The sequence below is a fragment of the Ochotona princeps genome, chromosome 24, assembly GCF_030435755.1.
Source record: "Ochotona princeps isolate mOchPri1 chromosome 24, mOchPri1.hap1, whole genome shotgun sequence".
Lineage (NCBI taxonomy): Eukaryota > Metazoa > Chordata > Mammalia > Lagomorpha > Ochotonidae > Ochotona > Ochotona princeps.
This window is the reverse complement of record NC_080855.1, coordinates 25,057,932-25,080,769: the sequence shown is the minus strand read 5'-3', so window position 1 is coordinate 25,080,769 and position 22,838 is coordinate 25,057,932. Positions and strand designations below refer to the sequence as shown.

The following is a 22,838-nucleotide window of genomic DNA, read 5'->3' as shown; positions in this document are numbered from 1 at the left end:
ATCGGGCATGACAGTCATGGTGGAGAGTGGAACCACTGCCCAAGCTCCCACCCAACCCCCACCAAACCAGAGAATCAGAAAATCAGAAGCCTCCTTACACGGATGCTCATACAGAAACTAAGTTTATTATTTTTTCTCCTTAAAAAAAAAAAAAAAAAAAAAGAAAAAAAACAAACTCATTGTAGAGAAGCCCCTCTCCCTTCCTCTAAGGGTGGGGGCTGTGAAAGACAGCTGGGGAATCAAGTACAGGGGGTGGGGACAGACTATCTTGCCACCCTTAACACTGCCCAGCCAGATGGGGTGGGAGGGAAGGGGGATTGCGAGGAGCCCCATTTCCATGACAACCAGTTGCCTACTCCCTACTCAGATGGAAAGAAGGAAGAAGGCCCTGATATCTCCTTGGAGGCTTTCCCCCTCAAGACTTCAAGTAGTGGTTAAGAGTCAGGCCTGGTCACGGAGGGAAAGTGGCCACGGCAGAAAGCCTCAGTGGAGGGGCACCTAACTCACGTCTTGGCTTTGCGGCCTCTGTGACTAACAGTAGGGCCAGCCAAGGCAGGAGGTGCACTGCTGCGCAAGATCCGCTGGTCCCCTGGGTTGGTGGTCCCAACAAGCCTGCGGGGGCCAGGCCGGCGGCGGGGGGTGTCATCTCCTTCTTCCTCCTCACCTGAGGCTTCAGCCTCAGACTCCTCCACTGAACCCTCAGGCCCCAGGGGACTTGGGGGCTGGAGGCGGCCCCGCTTTGCCAGCCCAGGGCTTCCACCAATTGGAGCCCCAGCCCGTTTGCGAGGCACCTTCTCACTCTCTAGTGGGGGAACTAGAGACCCTGGACGCAGCCGGGTTGAACGCAGTTTTGGGGCTATTGAGACCACAGGAGGTGTCAATTCTAACCCGCTGCCTGGCCCACTCTCTGCTAAATCCAGGTCATCTTGAATGACGGCAACCACCACGGACCCTTCACTTTTTCGTCCCCGTACTCCCTCTGCTTCAAGCCGTAGGCGGGCCAGGCGAGTGAGGGGGCGGCTCCCATCCTCGTCAGACGAACTACCCTCACTCTCCCCGTGGCACTGTGGCTGCCGTTGCCTCCCCATTCCACAGCCCTCAAGAGCAGAAGAGTTGTCACGGTCCAAGACGGGGAGCTGACTGGGTCGAGGTGATGGTGGGTTCTTGGGAGGTCGGCCCCGTTTCCGCTTGGGTGGGGATGTTGAAATGGTGACAGTGGTGACAGTGTTGGTGACAGGAGCAGTGGAACAGGCCAGAAGTGGTGGGAGTGGTGGCAGGGGTGGTGGCAGCGGGAATGGCTGTGTCCGGCTCTCTAAACTGCCATCCCCTGGAGAAGAAATGGTCCCAGTGATGGGCAGATCTCGTGCTTTAGGGGGCCGCCCACGCCGCCTTTTCTCCACAGGTGACAGGATGATGGGCTCAGGTCTGTGAACTGGCTGGGGTTCAAGAGGCTGGGAACCAGAAATAAGCTGGGGTCCCGAGACAGGTTCTGCAACAGTCAGGGTCTCAGCCCCAGGGCTGGGATCGGCCCCATTAGCTTTTCCCTTAGGAGTGGATGAGAGCGCCTCATCCACTCCTCTCCCAGAATCTGCTGGAGACCTGTTCTTGGGTGGCCTCCCACGCCGACGCTTCACAGCAGGTGGGGTGAAGGCAAGCAGTGCCCCTTCTCCATTCTCTGGACTGCTCCCATCAGTCACCCCAAGCTCAATGCGACGACGAGCTATGAAGGGATGCTGGGTAGGGGTGGGCAGTGAGGACGAAGAAGCAGCTTCACAGGGCCCACTGGTGGGTGGGGATGACTCGGGTCCTGAAACACTGCGGGCTGATGGGCTTCCCGGGCTGGCACTAGTCTCAGAGACACCCGACACTAAGGTGCTGGCAGTTCCCCGCTGCTGCCGCCGTCGCCTTACTAGCTCCTTTTCCTCCACCACGGTTACTAGTCGTCCAGGCAGTTTACGAAGCACTTTGGGGCCTGGAGGTTGCCCTGGCCTACCAGCCCCTTGACCCCTAATTTCCACATCAGCACTGGTGCGACGCCTTGGGGGTCGGGCAGGTGAAGGACTCTCAGGTGAGGAGGTGGCTGAAGATGAGGTGGATGGGGCTGTGACATCAGTTCTAACAAGCTCCTGGGGTTTCTCCGGGGTGGAGGTTGGGGTTTGCGACTCCACCAGCTCTTCTGAGTTCCTATCTACATCCATCAGATCCTGAAGCGGCTCATCCGACACTGCTGAGGGTGCGAGCTCAAGTCCATTGCTTTCACTCAGACCGTCAGGCAGGCCTGGGAGGACATCCTCTTCTGGAGGATCTGGGACCTCTTGCTCTTCACCATTGGGGACACTGCCAGCCTCCAAGGTTGTGCTAGGTGCAGAAGGGGTGAGAGAGAGGCTCTTCTCTGAAGCAGGCAGGCTGTCCACAGCAACTGGCAACAGATCTGCAGGTGGCCCAGGAGGCAGCTGCGAAGCCTCGGATGTGTTCACGCCAGCCAGCTCCATGGACTCTGTAGATGCCAATGGCTGTGCACGCAGTTCTGCTTCAGGCCCCAAACCCAAGGGGAGGTGAGCAGCTGGGGCACAGAGGGGTCTAGAAGGTGGAGCAGGCAAGAGGGAAGACGGAATCAAGACAGAGGTTTGGACTGGTGGGGGGGAATGAGCTGGTGGAGGGGTACAGGCAGGAGGAGGGGTACAGGCAGGTGAGGAACAAGAAGGAGCAATCTGTGGAGGAGGTGGTGGGGGAGAAGGGAGAACATGAACAGGAAGAACAGTTACTGGATTTGGGGCTGAAACAGGTATCGGGACAGAGACTGGAACAGGGACTGGGGCAGGAATTGCAGCAGGGGCTGAAGCTGGAGTGGGTCGAGGCCTAGGTGCTGGCCTGGGAACTCGCTCCCTGGCTGGACTGGAGCGGGGGGGCGTGGAGGTGCTGCGGGGAGGATGGGGAGATGTGACAGGAGTGTGGTTGGCCCCTTGAGTCTCAGCCCGGGCTCCACGAAGACGTTCGCTGACACGCGTCCCCGGCCTCTCAGGGGCCTTGGCCTTCTTACTGCGCCGATGGCTGCCTCCACCAGTCCCACAGGAAGTATCATCCCCAGCCCCTGGCCCCTCCTCCTCCTCTTGGGGTAGGCGGAACACTTCCTCCTTGGCTTGGTCCAGGTCTTTGCGGGCAGCTTCCACTTGCTCCTACCAACAACAGAGCCCAAGGGTGGTCAGTGGCAGCACGCAGAGCAGGCCGTGGGGGAATCAGTAGCTTTCTGCTGCAGGCCCCAACCCCCAACATACTCACTTCCGCCTGCTTGAGCTCCTCCCGGCTCACCTCCTCCAGGGAGGCTTCCAGAAACTTCATGGCGTAGCGTTCAATGGGAGTTAGCTGCCGGACAGAGCAGTGGAGGTCAGCAGAGGGGCCTGACGCCCAGGGCCCCGTCACCCCTGACAAAGGGCCAGGAGCCCAAGCGAAAGAGTTACAGAGGAGGAAGTTGGAAACTACTGGGTCCAACACTAACCTGTTCAACAAGCGCAGCAATTTCCTGTTCGGCCCGAGACATCTCCTCATCCTCAGCTCCAGGCCGACTGGCCTCCTCTCCCTCACCAGCAGGAAACCCCTCACTCTCATTGAATTCTGCAAGCTCAGCCACCTGCTCAGCCTTGGCCTGAGTGGCAGCACGGATATCCTCTTCATCCTCTGCCCGACATAATGCCTTTGAGGGCATGTAAGAAAACAAACAAGCAAAACATATATGAGACAGCAAGAACTGAACATCCTATTGATCAACCCAACACAGCTAACCAGAGCAGCAAGTGGGCTTCAGCAGCACTCGTACTAGGGACAAATGCCTAAGACTGCTAGTTCTACCTCCTTTCCTTCAGAGTCACACTTAGAGCTCTCGTCAGCATCCCAGCCATACAGGTGCCAGTTTGTGTTCTGGCTGCTCTACGTGCCATCCAACTCCCTACCTACGGCCTGGAAGAGCAGTGGATGATGGCCAAAGCCTTAGGTCCCTGTAGCCATTTGGGAGGTGAACCAGCAAATCGAGAAATCTCTGCTTATCCCAGGCTCAAACTCTGACCTTCAAATAAACAAACCAACCAATAAATCTTAAAATTTCTGAAAAAAAATTAAAAGATTATTTTGGGGGGGGGGGGGATACTGATATGAGCTTTTCTTGAGGTGAATATCCAGGGAGTTTTACACCAAAGCAGCATAGGGCACACACAGGGTGGAAGTGTTCCTTCCCAAAGATCATGAAAAATGGGTTTAAAAAGTGTTAGAAAATTTTAGAATTCATTAAAACATCTCTATGATGCATAGGATACCTGTAGGTCCTAAATACCAGTAAATATAGGGAGTGTTATGACAAAGTATACATGTGGGGCAAGCACAGCGGTGCAGACGGCTAATCCTCTGCATGAAATACCAGAAGCCCATACGGGTGCTGGTTCGGGTACTGGCTGTTCCACTCTTTTTTTTTTTTTTTTAAAGATTTATTTTATTTTTATTACAAAGTCAGATATACTGAGAGGAGGAGAGATAGAGAGGAAGTGGAGCTGCCGGGATTAGAACCAGCGGCCATATGAGATCAAGGCGAGGACCTTAGCCACTAGGCCACGCCGCCAAGCCCTTTTTTTTTTAAAAAAAAAGGTTTGCTGTTCCACTCTTGATTCAGCTTCCTGCTTGTGGCCTGGGAGAAAAGCAGAGGACAGCCCAAGACTTTGGGACCCTACACCCACAGGAGACTTGGAGGAGGCTACTAGCTTTGGACTGGCTCAGCTCTAGCCACTGTAGCCATTTGGGGACTGAACTGGTAGATGGAAACTCACTGCCTTTCTAATAAAACTAAATAAATACTAGGGGCCAGCACCACGGCACCACAGACGAATCCTCCACATGCGGTGCCACCATCCCATTTCGGCGCCACCTAATGTCCCAGCTGCTCCATTTCCAATCCAGCTCCCTGCCTACGGCCTGAAAACCGGCAGAGGATGGCCCAAGTCCTTGGGACTCTGCACTGCGTGCGAGACCCAGAGAAAGCTCCTGGTTCCTAGCTTCAGATTAGCTCAGCTCTGGCTACTGCGGCCATTTGGGGAGTGAAGCAGCAGATGGAATATCTCTACTTCTCTTTGTAAATCTGACTTCCCAATAAAACAAATAAATCTTAAAACAAAAACAAAACAACACTAAATAAACCAAAAACAAAAACACTCAGGGCCAACACTGATTAAGCACACTGAGACAGGATCCAGGAATGTTTGGAATCAGTGATTGACAATATGTACAAAACACTTCTTACACCCATTGCCTATAATTGATGCCAACACTTGAAGGTGAAGGATTAGCCTATTGAGCCACAGCACCAGTTTCAAAGATTTGTTTATTTGAAAGTCAGTTAGCAGGCCGGTGGCGTGGCCTAGCGGCTAAAGTCCTTGCCTTGAACGTGCTAGGATCCCATATGGCCGCCGGTTCTAATCCTGGCGGCTCCGCTTCCCATCCAGCTCCCTGCTTGTTGCCTGGGAAAGCAGTCGAGGATGGCCCAATGCTTTGGGACCCTGCACCCATGTGGGAGACCTGGAGGAAGTTCCTGGCTCCTGGCTTCGGATCGGCACAGTACTGGCTATTGTGCTCACTTGGGGAGTGAATCATCGGACAGAAGATCTTCATCTCTGTCTCTCCTCCTCTCTGTATATCTGACTTTGTAATAAAAATAAATAAATCTTAAAAAAAAAAAAAAGGAAAGAAAGTCAGTTAGAGATAGTTTTTCCATCCATTGGTTTACTTCCCAGATGGCCACAAAGGCTGAAGCCAAAAGCTAGGAGCTTGTTTTGGGTCCCTTATGTGGGTGTAAGGGGCCCAACTACTTGTGCCAGCTTCTGCTGCTTTTCCCAGGCCATTAACAGAGATCTGGATGGGAAGCACAGTAGCCAGGGTTCAAACTGGTGCTCCATTGGGATTCTGACACCACAGGAGCAGCTTTACCCAAGGTTGACCTCTACAAACACAACTACGGGCCAGATGTGGTACAGCAAGTTAAGCTGCTGTGATGCCGTTATCCCACATAAGCTCTGGTTTAAGTCCCAGCTGCTCCACTTCTTATCCAGCTATCTGTTAATGTGCCTGAAAAAGTAACAGAAGATGATCCCAACACCTGAGATGCTGTACCCATGTGGGAGACCTGGAAGGATTTCTAGGATCCTTGTTTGGGCCTGGACCAACTCTGGCCATCAGACATTTGAAGAATAAACCAAAGATGATTCTAACTTTACCTTTCAAATAAAATAGATCCCAAAGCACTGCTTGAATTCAAATACAGAAGTAAGGATACCTTTGTTTTTCTTTCTTTCTTACCAAAGCATGTGAATCAATAAGCAATATACTTAAAAACTATCAAAGCCTTGCTATAATCTGAGAAGCAGCCACAGTAGTTTTTACCCCAGGGACAATCTCAAGAAAATAAACAGCGGCCAGAGCTGTGGCATACTGCCTACGATGCCATCATCCCATATGGTTCAAGTGCTGGCGGCTCCACTTCCTGATCAGCTCCCTGCTAATATGCCTGGGAAAACAGTATAAGTTGGCGCAAGTGTTTGGGCTCCTGCACCCATGTGGGAGACTCAGGACAAGCTTCTGTTCTTGTTTTGTCCAGCCATGGCCACTGTGGCCATCTCAGGAGTAAAACAGCAATTAGAAGATCTTGCTTGCTTTCTGTAAATCTTTTGAATAAATGGAATTATTTTTAAAAGAGACTGACAGAATACGTATTGGTTCTACTTTAGGGATTATCCACTATTTTATCACCTGCTCCAGAATATGGGTCTGCTTGCTGGCCACAGTCTCTTCTTCTTCTTCAGGGGCAGAGGGCACAGAGGAGCCAGGCTCCTCTACAGGCATATCAAACAATTCTCGGATGGTCTGCTGTTAGACAGAATAGAGACAAAGTTTCAGAACCAAAAGAAATGCCAGTCCTGGGTCCACAGCTCTGAAGCTGCGAGCTATCGGAAGTGTTAGCGGAGCCACGTTTGAATAAGCCTATCTGTAAAAAGCCCAAACAGCTCCTCTTTAACAAGACATAGTTTTCTGCGCATTACAAAAGATTTTACATAGTACCTGTTTAAAGTAGGCTGTGGTGAAGTTCCCTCCCTCAATGGCCATGTCTCCCAACATTCTCTTCTGGTTTGCCTTTTTTAGGATGTTTTCCTCCACTGTCCGTTCACTGATAAGCCTAGGAGTGATGCAGGTTGAGTGTAAACAATCAAAACTCAAAGAAACCCTTACAAGAAAGGGGATGAGAAAAGTCTAGGCAATACCTATAGATGTGAACATCTCGGGTCTGGCCAATCCGATGACAGCGATCTTGGGCCTGGGCATCCATGGTGGGATTCCAGTCGCTGTCATAAAAAACAACAGTGTCCGCTCCTGTCAGGTTCACGCCCACACCCCCACTCCGAGTTGAAAGGATGAAGCAGAATATACGTTTGTCTGCATTGAATCGTTCCATCAAAGCCTAGAGGGAAAAGAAAAGATATATTTGGAATCTTATCCCTAAAAACAGGTCCAAAGCTTAGTGCTGAAGCTTGAGGGCTGGAAAAAACAACAGCAGCCTAGGTGAGCCTCTCAGGGATAAGGATGTCTGGGTTACCTGTCTTTGTTCAACTCTAGTAGACCCATCCAGGCGCAGATAGAGGTGACCATGATAGGTGAGAAACTGCTCCAACACATCAAGCATTCGGGTCATCTGGGTGAAGATAAGCACCCGGTGGCCCTCCGTCTTGAGTTGCCGCAACAGCACTGCCAACGTCTGCAACTTTCCTGAAGAGATATGAAGGAGTACAGAGGAGCTGGCTTTAAGGTGGAATCGGGGAAATACTCAGCACTGGAAGGCTCTGGCTGCAAAGTAATAAAAGTTTAGAGCAAAAATACCTGCCTCCAAACATTAGCTGCCCTTTAGTCTACTTCTGCCGGGATGTAGCTTCTCTCAGTCTACTTACGGGTAGGTTAATACAGATCATCAGGGTGATGACCAGAATCTTCAATGGTTGATTAGTAAGACCTTTTTAAGTACTACAACCGCCACAGAAAGACTCACAGAACAGATCTCCACAAAATCATGGCTTAAAGAGAGGCACTTAAAGTCACAGATCAGAGCTATATATAGATAAGACTGCATGAGATTATCTAGTTCAACCTCCCATCAAACATAGAAACAGCATCTTCTGCTAAGCCACTTTGACTGTTTCTTCTAAATGTTTATTGGAAAGGCAGAGACAGAACTCCCATTCACGGACTTTCACTTCCTGGGCCAGGCCAAAGTTAGCAACCAGGAACTGAATCCAAGAGTCCCCCATGGACTCTAGGCACCTTCTACTGCCTCTCACAGTGCCCATTAGTGAGAAGCTGGAATGGAGAGCGGAGAGAGGACTCAAACCCAAGCACTCTTATAACAACTGTAGGCATCTAAAGGAGCTTCTCTAGAAAATGTTTTAGGATTCATTTATTATTCATTTGGGCCAGTGCTGTGGCTCAACATGTTAACCCTCTGCCTTCAAGTGTTGGCATCCCATATGGGTGCTGGTTTGTGTCCTGGCTGCTTCACTTCCGATCCAAGGCTTGTAGTCTGGGAAAGTGATGGAAGATGGCCCAAGCCCTTGGGATCTCTACACCCACGTGGCAGACTTGGAGGGGGCCCCTGGCTTCAACCAGCTCAGCTTTGACCGTTGTAGCCATTTGGGGGAGTGAACCGGCAGATCGAACATCTTTCTCTCTGATCTTCTTCTCTGTAAATCTGCCTAACAATAATAAATGTATCTTTTAAAAAGTCTTTTTACTATTCATTAGAAAAGTAGTTAGGGGTGGGAAGGGAGAGAAAGAGATCACCTATGTTGGTTCATAACCCAAATGGCTGGGTTAGGCTGGAGCCAGCACTTAAGCACCCTGTCTAGGACTGGATGGGGCCCCAATTATTCAGGACATCCTCTGCTATTTTCCAAGCTGAATGGCTTTAAAAAATAAGATTTATTTTATTTTTATTAAAAAGTCAGATATATAGAGAGGAGAAGAATCTCCGGCGACTGATTCACTCCCTGAGTGGCTGGAACAGTCGGAGCTGAGCTGATCTGAAGTCAGGAGCTCAGAGTCTCCCCCAGGTCTCCCACGCGGGTGCAGGGTCCCAAGGCTTTGGGCCGTCCTCCACTGCTTTCCCAGGCCACATGCAGGGAGTTGGATGGGAAGTGGAGTTGTTGGGACACAAAGTGGTGCCCATTTGGAATCCCAAGTGGATGCACGGTGAGGACTTTAGCCACTAGGCTACTGTGCCGGGCCCAAGGCAGAATGGCTTATCTGCTGCCCCAAATAACTGTCCTTACTCTGAATACTTTCAATAAAGATTTTCACTTCATCTGAATGATTTTTAATATTAAATATATATTTAAAAAGAACCTTAACTTGTGGTAAGAAATGATTTGCGGGCTCGGCAGCGTGGCCTAGTGGCTAAGGTCCTCGCCTTGATCCCATGTGGCTGCTGGTTCTAATCCTGGCAGCTCCACTTCCTCTCTGTCTCTCCTCCTCTCAGTGTGTCTGACTTTGTAATAAAAATAAAATAAATCTTAAAAAAAAAAAAAATGATTTGCATGGTTCTAGAACACTGACCACCGAACATGTCACTATGAGAATGTCTGTTCAGAGGTGTTTGGCAGAAACTAGCAACACTGTCCAATAGGCATTCATGGAAACTAGAATCTGAGTAACACTGCAGACACCAAGCAGATGACTTGTGTCCAAGATATGCCCAACTCCGCAAAGCAAATCATGACTGGTCCAATTTTACTATTCCGTCAGTGGTTACTCTAGGGATGGGCGTATGTCCCAGTTCAAGCCCATGAGATGTGAAGCATTAAGCTGTAAGGCCTTCCTCCTCTCTCCCCAAACCTAACATGAAAAAGGAGGAGAGGGCCTGGCGTACTAACCTAGTGGCTCAAGTTCTTGCCTTGCATGCACCAGGATTCCATACGGGCGCTGGTTCCTATCCTGGCTACTCCATTTCCATCAAGCTCCCTGCTTATGGACTGAGAAAACAGTCGAGGACAGCCCAAAGTCTTGGGACCTTACACCTCCATGGAGACCAGAGGAAGTTCCCGGTTTCAGATCAATTCAGCTCTGGCCACTGCGGCCACTTGGAGAGTGAATGGAATATCTTTCTGTCTCTCCTTTTCTTTGAATATGTGACTTTCTAATAAAAATAAATAAGTTAATTGAAAAAAAGAGGAAGGAAATACAAAAGGGTGTCCGCTTCAACTCCTTGTTTCCTGCTTAGAGAAGTGGTATCTCCCTAAAATTATGGCAGCCATCACAACACCATGAAAAAGTGTAAAAATAAAAAATAAGAGAAATGGGAGAAGGTAGAAAGTAAGTCTTTCAGCTTCGGAACTAATCACATACTATCAATTCTCAGCATTCTGCAATAAATGCTCTCGTGGTTTAAACTAATCTTGGTTGGTTTCTGTTATTTGCAGCCATGGACATTCTAATCAATACAAGGGTCCTTGCCTTTTTCCAAACCACAATTTACTATTTATGCCATTGCATACACTTCCCCATAAATCTAAAAACTATGTTGACTTATTACTCTATTCCAAATGAACAGCAAAATATGACAGATGTTTATAAATCAACCACTGACCAAGTAACTGCATTAGAAGCACATTACAAATGACAAGAATCCATCATAAAGACAATTCTTTATTTTGCCCAGACGTACAACCTAAATGACGAGTTAAAGGAACCTCTACCCACAACAGGCAGCATCCCTGTTATAGCAGTCTTACTACCAAGAAAGAGGTCAAGGATACCACAGTGGCCAGTGAACTCACCGCAATCATACTGGATGAGCCTCAGGTCAGGAAACTGGGTGCGCATGTTACACACAATACGGTGCAAAGGGCGAGCCCGCGGCCAGAGTTCACAGGCCAACTGCTCCTGGAAAGCTGCCTGCCGGGGGGCCAGCCAAGGAGGTGGGTGGCAGGCATGTAGGGATGGGGGAGGTGCCTCCACAGGAGGCATGACAAAGATGAACCTGTGTAGAAAAGGCAAGCAGTGTAAAAGATGGAATCCTGAAACACCCTGCAATTCACACCTTCACCAGCCCTAAGCACTACATCCACTTTGAGGCCCAAAGACCCGCTCCCCATGAGCACTTAGCCCTGCCAACCTCTCAATGATTTCTGACAGCTGGTCTAGTCGTTGCTGGGGAAACAGTACAGCCCGGTGGGCAGCCTCGGTATAAGTCCAAAAGGTGGGGTGGCTGGGGCCAGGAGGACGAGGGCCGATGGGGCTGGCAACAGGTTGGGGCAGGGTACAGAAATCCAGGACTTCAGTCCCATACACGGGTGCCAGGGCCCCATGAGCCTCACTAAGTTGGAAAATCCGTTCCAGGCGTTCAGCTCGTTGTCGCTTCCGCTTTTCCTCCAGAGAGTCCTACGCATGGAAGAACAAAACAGAGAAAAAATAATCAGTCCTTGAGAACACACATTAAAGTCATTATCCAAAAACAAAACAGAGTGACAGAGGCAGGCATTGTGCTGCAGGGCTCAGGCTGCAGCTCATGATGGCCCACATGGCACACTGAAGTGCCGGTGTCTAGTCCTGCCTCCAATCCAGCTTCCTGTAGACACCTGCTTCCTGTAGCTCACCTGCTGGGAGGCAGCAGGTGACAGCTGAAGTGCTATGTCCCTGCCGCCCACACTGGAGACCCAGAGAGAGCTCTTGGCTCCTGGTTTCAGCTTGTCCCAGCTGTTAATGGCAACTGGGAGAGCAAACTGGCAGACAGAAAAACATTTCTTTCTCATTCTTTCTCTCCTTCTATCTGCCTTTCCAATAAATACATCTTTAAAACACCACACACCTCACAGTTCTGGCCACACAGAAATAGAATATCCAAAATTATACTGTATTTTATGTAGTTTCCCAGGTTATCCATGAAAACTACTGCTCTTACAATACTAAATCAAACTTTCTCCGAAAAATAAATTTATCTTCTGTGCTACCCAAGCAGAATTCCCGGACATTCAAAATAAGACCCACATTCCAATAAGTTTATAGAATGAATGGCAAGTGCAGGACCAGTCCTAAAAAACAACACTGAAATTCCACAACACTGAAATTCCACAACACTGAATTCATGTTTTTGTGGTGGGCCACAAATATCATAAGAACTCTCCCCTCAAACTGCTGACCAGCATACAGAGAGCTAATCAAATTCTCAGCAGGTGTCACCCAGGGCCAGCCTGGGACAGGATGGCAGGACAATTAACCTGCCACCCTTCCAGTATAATCTCGATCCTAAAGAAACAAAGGTAATATGGCAAGCAGGAAGCCTGGGTGACCTGGACCGAACTCTTCCTGCTTTGTGCTTCAAAAGTTTCAGTCTGTAAAAGCACCAAAGTCTCTTCCATGGCACTTACTGCATTGGCAGCCTGACACCTGGATGTCAAATGTTCAAAATATAATCACTTTAGAAAATAGTTTGGGGGCCCGGCGGCGTGGCCTAGTGGCTAAAGTCCTCGCCTTGAAGGCCCCGGGATCCCATATGGGCGCCGGTTCTAATCCCGGCAGCTCCACTTCCCATCCAGCTCCCTGCCTGTGGCCTGGGAAAGCAGTTGAGGACGGCTCAATGCATTGGGACACTGCACCCGTGTGGGAGACATGGAAGAGGTTCCTGGTTCCCGGCTTCGGATTGGCGCATACCGGCCCGTTGCGGCTCACTTGGGGAGTGAATCATCGGACGGAAGATGTTCCTCTCTGTCTCTCCTCCTCTCTGTATATCTGGCTGTGATAAAATGAATAAATCTTAAAAAAAAAAAAAAAAGAAAAGAAAATAGTTTGGGTGGGCCCTGCACGATAGCATAGTGCTTAAAGTCCTCACCTTGCACGCGCCGGGATTTCACATGGGTGTCAGTTCTAATCCCGGCTGCCCCACTTCCCATCCAGCTCCCTGCTTTTGTCTGGGAAAGCAGCTGACGGTGGCCCAAAGTGTTGGGACCCTGCACCCGCGTGGGAGACCCAGAAGAGCTGCTGGCTTTGGACTGGCACAGCTCCAGCCGTTGCGGCCGCTTGGGGAATGAACCATCGGACAGAAGAACTTCCTCTCTGTCTCTCCTCCTCTCTGTATATCTGACTTTCCAATAAAAATAAATAAATCTTAAAAAAAAAAAGTTTGGGTGGGGCTGGCACAGTGGCACTGCACTCTAATTGTCTGCCTGCAGTGCCAACATCCCACATAGGTGCCGGTTCTTGTCCCAACTGTTTCTCTTCTGGGAAAGCAACAAAAGGATGGCCCAAACCCTTGAAACCCTGTATCCACATGGGAGATCCTGGCTCTTGGTTTCAGACTGTTCCAGAACAGCCATCTGGCAAGTCAATTAGCAAATGGGATCTCTGTTTCTCCCTCTTTCTATAACTTTGCCTTTTTTCTTTTTTGAATAAAGATTTATTTATTTTTATTGGAAAGTCCAATATACAGAGGAGGCGAGACAGAGAAGAAGATCTTCCATCCGTTGGATCACTCCCCAAGTGGCTGCAATGACTGGAGCTGAGTCAATCCGAAGCCAGGGGCTAGGAACTTCCTCCAGGTCTCCCACGCGGGTGCAGGATCCCAAGGCTTTGGGCCGTTCTTAACTGCTTTTGCAGGCCACAAGCAGGGAGCTGGATGAAAAGTAGAGCTGCCAGGATTAGAACCAGTGCCCATTATGGGATCCCGATGCGTGCAAGGCAAGGACTTTAATCACTACGCTATCACACTGGGCACAACTTTTCCTTTCAACTGAAGAAAATTAAAACAAAGAGTTTCGCGGTTCTTCAAACAGGTAAACATAGTCACCGAGTTATCCAGCAATTCTACTTGCCACAGTATGTTTAGGATCTGAAAATGCTTTCATACCCAAACTTGTATGGGCAATGTATACAGTTAACATTATTCATTACAGACAGAAAGTAGAAACAACTCAAATATCTCCATCAACTGTTCAGCTGATGGACAAAGTCTATCAATATACAATGGAAAATTATTCAATAAAAAAAAACAAGTCTTGATGCACATAATACACATGAACCTTAAAAACATGTGAACCCCAAGTCAATCCAGCCCAAGCACAACACAGAGTACTTCAAAACGGTCATGGAAAATGGAATTAAATGGTAAGCTTTTTTCACTGCAAAAAAGGGAAAAATGGAAATTCATGTACAGTTATCTCATAATACATATTTTCCATTAATTTTGCTGCATAATCCACTGGCAAATCTATAGACACACAAAATAGACCAGTGGTTGGGATGAAGGGAAGGGGGGTGATTGCTAAAGGGGTGGCAGGGTTTCTTTTTGGAGCTCCATTTCCTGTTCTCATATCCAAAGGTCCACTATAGCCAGGGTAGGCTTGGCTGAAGCCAGGAAATGGAAACTTAATCCAGATCTCCTACAAGCATGCCAGGAGTCCAGCCTTTGGAGCTCCTGGGAAGCTGGCATGAGGAGCTGCAGGGAGGAACTGAACCTGCATCTGTCACAGGCTGGATGCCCGCCCCATGAGTGCACTCCAAGGTTGCTCAAAGTGCACACTTTTAACAGGGTGAGTGTAGTGGTATAGCATGTGATTTACATATCATTATATAAGAAAAAAGCTTTAAATAGCTGCTACTGGGTGACTATCCTACATGCATCCAAAAGGCCTGGAATCAGAAATTTGCTTTTTTTTCTTCAATTTAAAATATCTGCAGACTTTACCTGCTGAGCAGTTTTAATCCAGGAATCTGAAATCTAAAATATTACAAGCTATGAAACCTTTGGAGCATCATGGTGGCATTTAAAAAAGTTGATTTTAGAGCATTTGGAGTTTTTGATTAAGGATGTTTAACACTGGGCCAACGTTGTGGCATGGCAGGTAAAAGCTGTCACCTGTGACCTGGCTACTCTAATTCCAATCCAGCTTCCCACTAAAGTGCCTGGGACAGCACCAGCAGATGACACAGCTGCTTGGGCCCATGTACACACGTGAGACCTAGAAGCAGTTCCAGCCTCTAGCCATTGTGGCCATTTGGTTAGCGACTCAGCAGATGGAAGATCAGTCTGCTATCCTCTCTGAATGTCCCTCACTCTGTAACTGTAAGAAAATGCAGAGGAAACAAAAATTTAGCCACCATGGCTTCTCTTCCCCATTTTTAATAAGCAAGGACCACCCTGGCAGTGTTAGGAAAAAATCAACAACAAAGCCAGTGGCTCTGTTGCAGGGTGGTGACATCAGGCTGATTCACAACTGAAGCAGTGGTCTTGGTAACTCAAGAGAACAGAAGGGCAGGAGGGTCTCAATAGATCTTTCTTCTCAGTAATTCATCTGCCACTTATTTTAACCTAAATACAGAGATTAGTTTATTCCTACATGTATCAAACTACTTATAATGTAGGGAAAATGGCCATCAGAAAGCTAATGAAAGAACCAGGAACAAAGTTCTTTTTTCCTCCCACTTATCAGTATGGATACAAAAAATTAATAAGAGCTGACTGTCAGAAACTCAGGATTGTAAATAAGAATTATTGATCCCAACGTGATAGCCTAATGGCTAGATCCTTGCCTCACATGTGCTGGGATCCCATATGGGAACACTTATATCCCAGCTGCTCCACTTCCCATCCAGATTCCTACCTGTGGCCTGGGAAAGCAGTAGAGGACAGTAAAAGCTTTGGAACCCTGCACACAAATGGGAGACCCAGAAGAAGCTCCTGGCTTCAGATTGGCTCAGCTCTGGCCACTGCAGCCACTTGGGGAGTGATCCAGTGGACAGAAGATCTTTCTCTATCTCCTTCTCTCTGTACACCTGCCTTTCCAATAAAAAATAAATAAATCTTTAAAAAAAAGTATTATCTATGGGGTCCATTAATCTGTTGAAAGCTCACTGGTAATGGTTTTACAATTGAGAAAAAGTCTTCCCATATCTGAAAACTACCTCTTGCGGAGGACAAGAGCAAACATGTTCTCATAAATTGTGTAACTTCCAGAACATGTAGGGCCTGAAGTGGTAGCCTAGTGGCTAAAGTCCTTGCCCTGCACGCACTGGGATCCCATATGGGTGCAGGTTCTAATCTCAATGGCCCTGCTTTCCATCTAGCTCTCTGCTTGTGGCCTGGGAAAGCAGTAGAGGACAGCCCAAAGCCTTAGGACTCTGCACCCATGTGGGAGACCCAGAAGAGGCTCCAGGATCCTGGCTTCAGATCGGCACAGCTCCGACAGTTGTGGTTGCTTGGAAAGTGAATCATCTGACAGATCTTCCTTTCTGTCTCTCTTCCTCTCTGTATACCTGACTTTCCAATAAAAAAGTAAAATAAATCTTAAAAAACAGAACATGCAGTGGGCCAGTTATCTCTTTTGTAAAATGAGGCAATTAAGTACTAGCGCTGTGATACAGCAAGTAAAGGCACCACCCGCAATCCCGGCATTCCATATGTGCACCAGTTCAAGTCTTGGCTGCTCCACACCAACAGCCTGGAAAAGCAGAAAAGGATGGTTCTAGTGCTTGGTCCCCTGTGCCCAATTGGGAAACCTGAATGAAGCTTCTGGCTCCTGGCTTCAGAATAACCAAGCTCTGGTCATCTCAGCCATTTTGGGAGTGAGCAGTGGATGGAAGATCTCCCCTTTCTGTAACTCTGCCCCTTAAATAAGTAATAATAATAAAAGTTAAAAAATACGTAAGGATGCAATTAGGTGTCAACAATCCAAAGAATAAGAATCAAGCACATTACTAGCTAAAAAAAAAAGCCCTGAATCCACCACCAATTAGTGATTAGTATTTCTAAAATCACATTCAGCCCTCAATTAACACTAGACAGGAAGGACATGAATTATTACTAATTTACACGGGACAATACGGGCTTAAAGAAAAACCTGTCTGATGGCCACTCAAATACGTAGTTCATGGCACTGCTGCTTTGCTACATGCTCAGGTACACTCCATTCTAGCCAATCCACCAATACTCCAGAGTAACTCAAGCCCCAGTGCCCTCTTCTTGCAGGAAATGCAACTTACCAGATAGAAAGGGGAACGAGGTGGTGGGGGGGGCTGGCGTCGAGGCCTGGGGCCACTGAACGAGGTAGCAGTGGAGGGAGGGCTGGGGGGACCAGAGCGCAACGTCAGTGTTTCAGGCTCATCCTTAGAAACAGGCAGTCGGGATACCATGGTGCCAGGCAAGGCAGCAGCGCCAGATGCCGACACAAGGGAAGCTGCCTGGGAAGCTGGGGCCTGTGTTGAGGCTGGAGCCAGTGCCAGAGTCTGAGCAGAAAGAGGGCCCAGGGTGGGCACTGGAACCGGGGCAGGGCTCAAGGTCAGTGTTTGTACTGAAGGTGGGGCCAGGAGTGAAGTGGATGACGATGCTGGAGCCAGAGTCAGCGTGTGACCTGGGGCTGGGCCGATTGGAGAGGCTGGAGCCAAAGACAGCGTTTGCGTTGGGCCCAGTGCTGGTCCTGGTGCCAAAGACAGTGCTTGGGCTGGAGTTGGCAGCAAGGATGACGCTGGAGTCAATGACAATGTCTGAGTTGGATATGGCCCCTGGGGGGTTCCCATGCCCAAAGAAAGCGTCTGAGATGGAGATGAGCTGCCAAGAGTGGATGCTAAAGCTGGGGCTAGGGCCAGTGTCTGTGTAGAAGCTGGGCTTGGGAGCGGTGATGGAACTGGGGCTGATACGACGGTCTGTGTTGATGATGGAGTCAATACAGGAGTTGAGGTTTGCACCACTGAAGATGCTGAGGCTAAAGGGGTTCCTGGAGTAGATGACGGAGCCACAACTGGAACCGGAGTCTGTGATGGAGCCAGGATAGGAGCAGGGCCTGGTGATGGAGCCACGACTGGAAGAGGAGCCAGGGGAGCAGCTGGAGGAGCCAGGATTGCTGTCTGTGTAGCCGCCATAGGAGCCAGAGAGGTGGCCAAAGCCTGAGATGGAGAAGGTGCTGGAGCCAGAAGGGAAGCCTGAGCTGGAGCTGGATTTGGCGCTGCTGGAAAAGGACTGGCCAGGGCTGAAGCTGGCACCAGAACAGGTGAGCAAGCTGGGGCCACAGCTGAGTTCAACCCTGGAACGTGTGAAGAGGTGGGGGCCAACAACAGAGGGTGACTAGGTGTCTGAGATGGGGACAGGGATGGAGCTGTGGCCAAACCTAGTGTCAAGGGTGATGCTGACGGAGAAGCTGTAACAGGTGCCAAAGAGGGAGGTCCAGGAGCCGTTGAGACAACAGGTGCCAGTGTCGGAGTCACACTGGTCAAAAGAGCTGGACCCGAAGCCGAAACAGGCAAGGGAGCCGAGATGGGGATGGTTAGCGGAGTTGAGGCAGGAAGTGTGGTAGGGACAGAGGTGGGGAGTGAAGACGACACTGGGACTGTTGAGGGCACAGAGCTAGCGAGGGGGGAGGGGTTGGGAATCGGCATGGGAGAAGAGTTTGACCCAGGCAGTGAGGATGGCACATGCAGAGGAGAAGACATTGTCAAGGGAGCGGCTCCGGGTGCTGAAGCTGTGGAGATAGAGGACAAGTTAGTCCAGAATTCTTTTTTTTTTTCACTACCCTCTCCCATCCCTACCCTTAATCCCAGGCAACCTGTTCCCTAGAAAGCCTTAACCCTCACAACATAAAAGTAAAAAATCCAAGGACAGTGGCAACATTTTCTTCTCCTCCAAGGTACCAACAAATGCTTGGAGTTAGGTCAGAGCTTAGGTAGCCCAACTCTGGGGCCTACTGCAAATCAAGTCAGTTAATGATAATAATTAAAGGATCCAGTATCATTAAGAAACCCTCAAAGCCGCCCCCTCTTGTCTCCACCTCCTCAAGCAAAAAAACTTTGGCCTCAAACACTTAGACTCACCATTGACTTCAGGTGAAGAACCATGAACCAGCTTGAGAAGAGGCCTCACCAGTGCCGTTGTAGGAATGGGAGAGCGGGCAGTACCCAGAGTAGGCGAGGGAAGTCGGCCAGAGGCTAACGTGGGGCGTGGAGTCAACACAGCTGGAAGCCCAGAACTCGGAGGCCGGGGTACCGGGGCCAACGGAGGAACAGGACTCAATCCATCCCGAGGGGCCTGTCTCACTACAATCTTCACCACACCCGTGTTATTCACCATGGTTGGTGGCACTGTAAGAGGAAGCTACATTGAGGTGAAGGTAGAAAAAGACCCCAAAAATGGAAGAAATCTAAGGGTAGGAGAGGGCAGCAGACAGATACTGGCAAGGGAAAACAACACCAAAGGAAGGCTGAACAGACAGGAGCCCAGGACACACCTGGAAAGACCAAGGCCAGCAAGGGGTAAGTAAGTAGGAAGGCCAGGTGCCTCACCCTGGTTAGCAGCAAGCGGAAGGCTGAGGCCTGTGGGGGCAGGGGTGGTGCTGGGGGTCGAAGAAGGCAGCACAGAGACAGGGGTGGGGCCAGGGGTCGGGGCCACGGCCTGGATGAGGGCCACGTGGGCAGGCTGGCTGATGAGGTGGTGCTGCCCCCCTGCTGACACGAGATGCACCACATTCCCTGGGTTAAGGGAAGAGAGAAAGAGAGAGAGAAGCAGCTATGAGCCGGGGGAGGGCAGAGGCAATGGCAAGAGGACAGGGAAAGAGAGAAGGTATTAACTCTGAAACTCTGAAATAACCTCTTCTCCACCAAGAAACCCCCTCTAACCAATCCCCTCCACCCCACTCACCAAAAGCTAGAGGAAGAAACACAAAGGCTGACAACAAAAAAGAGCCACAAAACAAGGGGACAGGGGGAGAGGAGGAAAAAGGCAGGACAGGGGGTGGGTTTTACCTACTTTGCAGCGGGCGGGGTTGCCCCACAGCAAGCTGGCGCACCTGGGCACCAGTCAAAGTCAGCTTGTTGCCCTGGATTTGGAAGGTGAGAGGTTTGCTTCCACCTGTACTAGCCACTGGACGTTGTGCCAGTGAGGCCAACTGCCCGATGCTGACCACTTCACCTGCTACAAACAGAGAAGGCTTTGTTGTACAACACTTCACAGATTCCCCCAATCTGCAGCCTATGCCCTTACCAGTTCTTCCAGGCCTTCCCCACAAACTTAGCCGCCTAGATTCTTATGCACGAGAGATACTCCTTCTTATTTCAGTTTACGCAGTCACCTTTACAACATCCCCCAAAGGCCTGCTACCAGACTAATCACTACCTCCTGCTCTATGCTGCTCCTTCACCCCAAGGTAACTGATTTATCTGTTGCGAGGTTTAGGTTGACCCCTATTTATTCATCTCCCCAATTAAACTGTGGCTTCCTTTTGGCTTTTAAACATGACTTATCTGTGTCTGGCCAAACACTTGATATATGTTGGGTACCTAAATTTGATCCTGTCAGGTTCCTAAGCTTTTCTTCTTTAGCTCCCTGGCATACCCCTTCCTATCAAGTCCCTCACCATGGAGCCCTGGGAACTTACAAGGCAGACGAGCCTGCATGTCAGGAGAAAGAAAGAGGCGCTGTGGGGCAGGCGTTGGAGCTGGCACTGCTGTGCTGGTAGCAGTCACTGTAGTGGCAGAGGTGGTGGTGGCAGCAGCAGGTGGGAAAGTATAGCCTGGTGGCACAGTCAGGGGCTTCAACAGGCTAGAGGAGCCTGGGGGTGGGGCTGGGCTTAGACGAACCGGGGCAGGTGGGGCTGGCTTCAGAGACAGAGTTGGCGTGGGAGGTCGTGAGGTCCCACTCAGGACCCCCAGGGGAGATGGCAACACTGCAGACACAAAGCAAACATCTGTCAGATACACACTGATTAACCTAAGCTGGTCCCAGAGCCTCCATGCTCCCTCTAGTCCATCACACACCAAGCCCCTGTCCCCAGCACAGCTCTTTAAACTATTAATTTCATTACCAATTCTCAGGTTGAACAACTTTCTTGAGTGGCATTATTCCTTTCAACTCACCCTGAGGGAGAGGACCACTGTTTGGCTGCAGTGGAGGCAACAGAACAGGACCAGGGGGCCGTGACGCAGGAAGAAGTGGGGATCCAGCAGATGAGGCTGATACCATCAGTGGTGCTGGCAGCACTGGGGGGCTTGGGCCAGGGATGGGTTGAGCTGTGAGCTCAGGGCCTGGAGGGGGTCGGACTGGCACAGGGCCTACAGGCGTCCGTGGACTGTTCACCACTACCACTGTGCGGCCTTCTTGCTTGGGGACAGGCTGCAACATCCTATGAGGGGAAAAAAAAAAATCAAGAGACTAAGAGGGTAGAAAAATAGCAATAAGAAAAGAAACAAAGACAAATCAGAAACAGATTATATATACAAAAAAAAGATAATCAGAAAATACCAAGTATGGAGAGTGGTGGGAGGCAAGAGGATGGGAACACTCAATGGCAAACTCAGGCGCTTCTCCCAACTGTTCTACCATTGCCCTCACAGCACCTTGCAATGATCCCTTATCAACACTCTAGTCTGGCTTCCCGCTTTACCCCACAACTCCAACCTCTCCAGTCAGCTAGAGCCACTTGGGAATCCAACCCCTATTCTTTTTTTTTTTTTCCAACCCCTATGTCTTAACCATGGTACCTGTTGACCTTCATCTTGACAGGCTTGGGCCGGGGTGGGGGATCAGGAGCAGTAGCCACCTCTAGCAGGACTCGGCGAGACAGGCGGTAGCGGGGCAGAAACGTGTCAGCCTCATATCGAGAGACACGACCCTCCAGGCCAATAAGGTCAAACCGACCCATGTCTATCCGCTGCCATGAGAAGGAACACAAAGTAAGGTGTCACAGAGGCCAATTTAATAACCACTTTTCAGCTATGAAAAAAGATCAACAGGAATACATTAAAACTGAAATTTATGCACAAAGATGGACATGATCAACTGAGTGAGAAAGCAATCCACAGGATGGGTGAGGTATTTACAAACTATGTTTTTTTTTTTTTTTTTTTTTTTTTTAAAGATTTATTTTATTTTTATTACAAAGTCAGATATACTGAGAGGAGGAGAGATAGAGAGGAAGTGGAGCCGCCGGGATTAGAACCAGCGACCATATGGGATCAAGGCGAGGACCTTAGCCACTAGGCCACGCTGCCGAGCCCCTACAAACTATGTTAAGAGTTCAACTCCTACAACCCAACAACACAAAGTATCCGAAATAAATAAACAAATAAAGAGATGGGTGAGTGGCAAATGGGGGCTCAAGTGTAAGTACTGGTATGCTACTAAATCTGTGAAATTTGTTCCCTTTATATACAAAAAAAGAAAGTACCTGATTTTCAAAAATCATTAAAACCTTGAATAGATCTCCAAAGAACATAGACAAATGGCCAATAAACACAGGAAAGAATTCTCAACATTACTATCAAAGAAATGCAAATCAAAATCATGATGAAATACCACTGCATACTCACTGACATGGTAACTACCAAAAAAACACCCCTGGACCCACCTTGGTGTACTGTCGGTGGGGATATAAAGTGCACAGCCACTATGGAAAACATTAGCAATATAATCACTTTGTGACTATGGATATATACACAGTTATATATACAGATCCACAGCAGGATTATTCACAATATCCAAAAGGTAAAAACAAGTGTCCATCAACAATAAACGGTTCAAAAAACCTTCCATATATAAGAGTTCAAGAAGCATGAAAAATGGAATTAGAAGTTGGGAGCAGGTGTTTGGTGTGACTGACATGCTCCACATCTCACGCTGGAGTGCCTGAGTTGAGGTCTAGCTGCTTCCAATTCCAGCTTCCTGATAACATTTACCCTAAAAGGCAGCAGCTGATAGCTCAGGGATCTGGCTCGGCTTCCTGCCACCATAGAAGACCCATATTATTGAGCTCGCTCCCCAACCCAGACTACTGTGGACATCTGAATTGGAA

The 22,838-nt window shown here is 49.2% G+C and overlaps 1 protein-coding gene across 4 annotated transcripts in view; it reads right to left on the bottom strand.

The window, feature by feature from the left end:
• Window positions 1-103: 103 nt before the first annotated feature.
• The window catches only part of SRCAP (Snf2 related CREBBP activator protein), a 42,286-nt gene continuing 19,551 nt past the window's right edge, over window positions 104-22,838 (bottom strand). For 3 of the 4 annotated variants that reach the window (XM_058681006.1, XM_004586889.2, XM_058681005.1), the window contains exons 19-34: window positions 21,529-21,698; window positions 20,905-21,170; window positions 20,427-20,714; window positions 19,799-19,963; window positions 19,336-19,521; window positions 18,868-19,134; window positions 17,047-18,518; window positions 11,189-11,454; window positions 10,851-11,053; window positions 7,625-7,794; window positions 7,293-7,489; window positions 7,093-7,207; window positions 6,784-6,900; window positions 3,497-3,691; window positions 3,280-3,363; window positions 104-3,176 (exon numbers count right to left, since the gene is read on the bottom strand). In XM_058681006.1, coding sequence (XP_058536989.1) covers window positions 504-3,176; window positions 3,280-3,363; window positions 3,497-3,691; window positions 6,784-6,900; window positions 7,093-7,207; window positions 7,293-7,489; window positions 7,625-7,794; window positions 10,851-11,053; window positions 11,189-11,454; window positions 17,047-18,518; window positions 18,868-19,134; window positions 19,336-19,521; window positions 19,799-19,963; window positions 20,427-20,714; window positions 20,905-21,170; window positions 21,529-21,698 — 6,834 coding nt within the window. In that variant the 3' untranslated portion in view covers window positions 104-503. The remainder of the gene's footprint in view (window positions 3,177-3,279; window positions 3,364-3,496; window positions 3,692-6,783; window positions 6,901-7,092; window positions 7,208-7,292; window positions 7,490-7,624; window positions 7,795-10,850; window positions 11,054-11,188; window positions 11,455-17,046; window positions 18,519-18,867; window positions 19,135-19,335; window positions 19,522-19,798; window positions 19,964-20,426; window positions 20,715-20,904; window positions 21,171-21,528; window positions 21,699-22,838) is intronic. The other variant, XM_058681007.1, reaches the window with a different exon arrangement.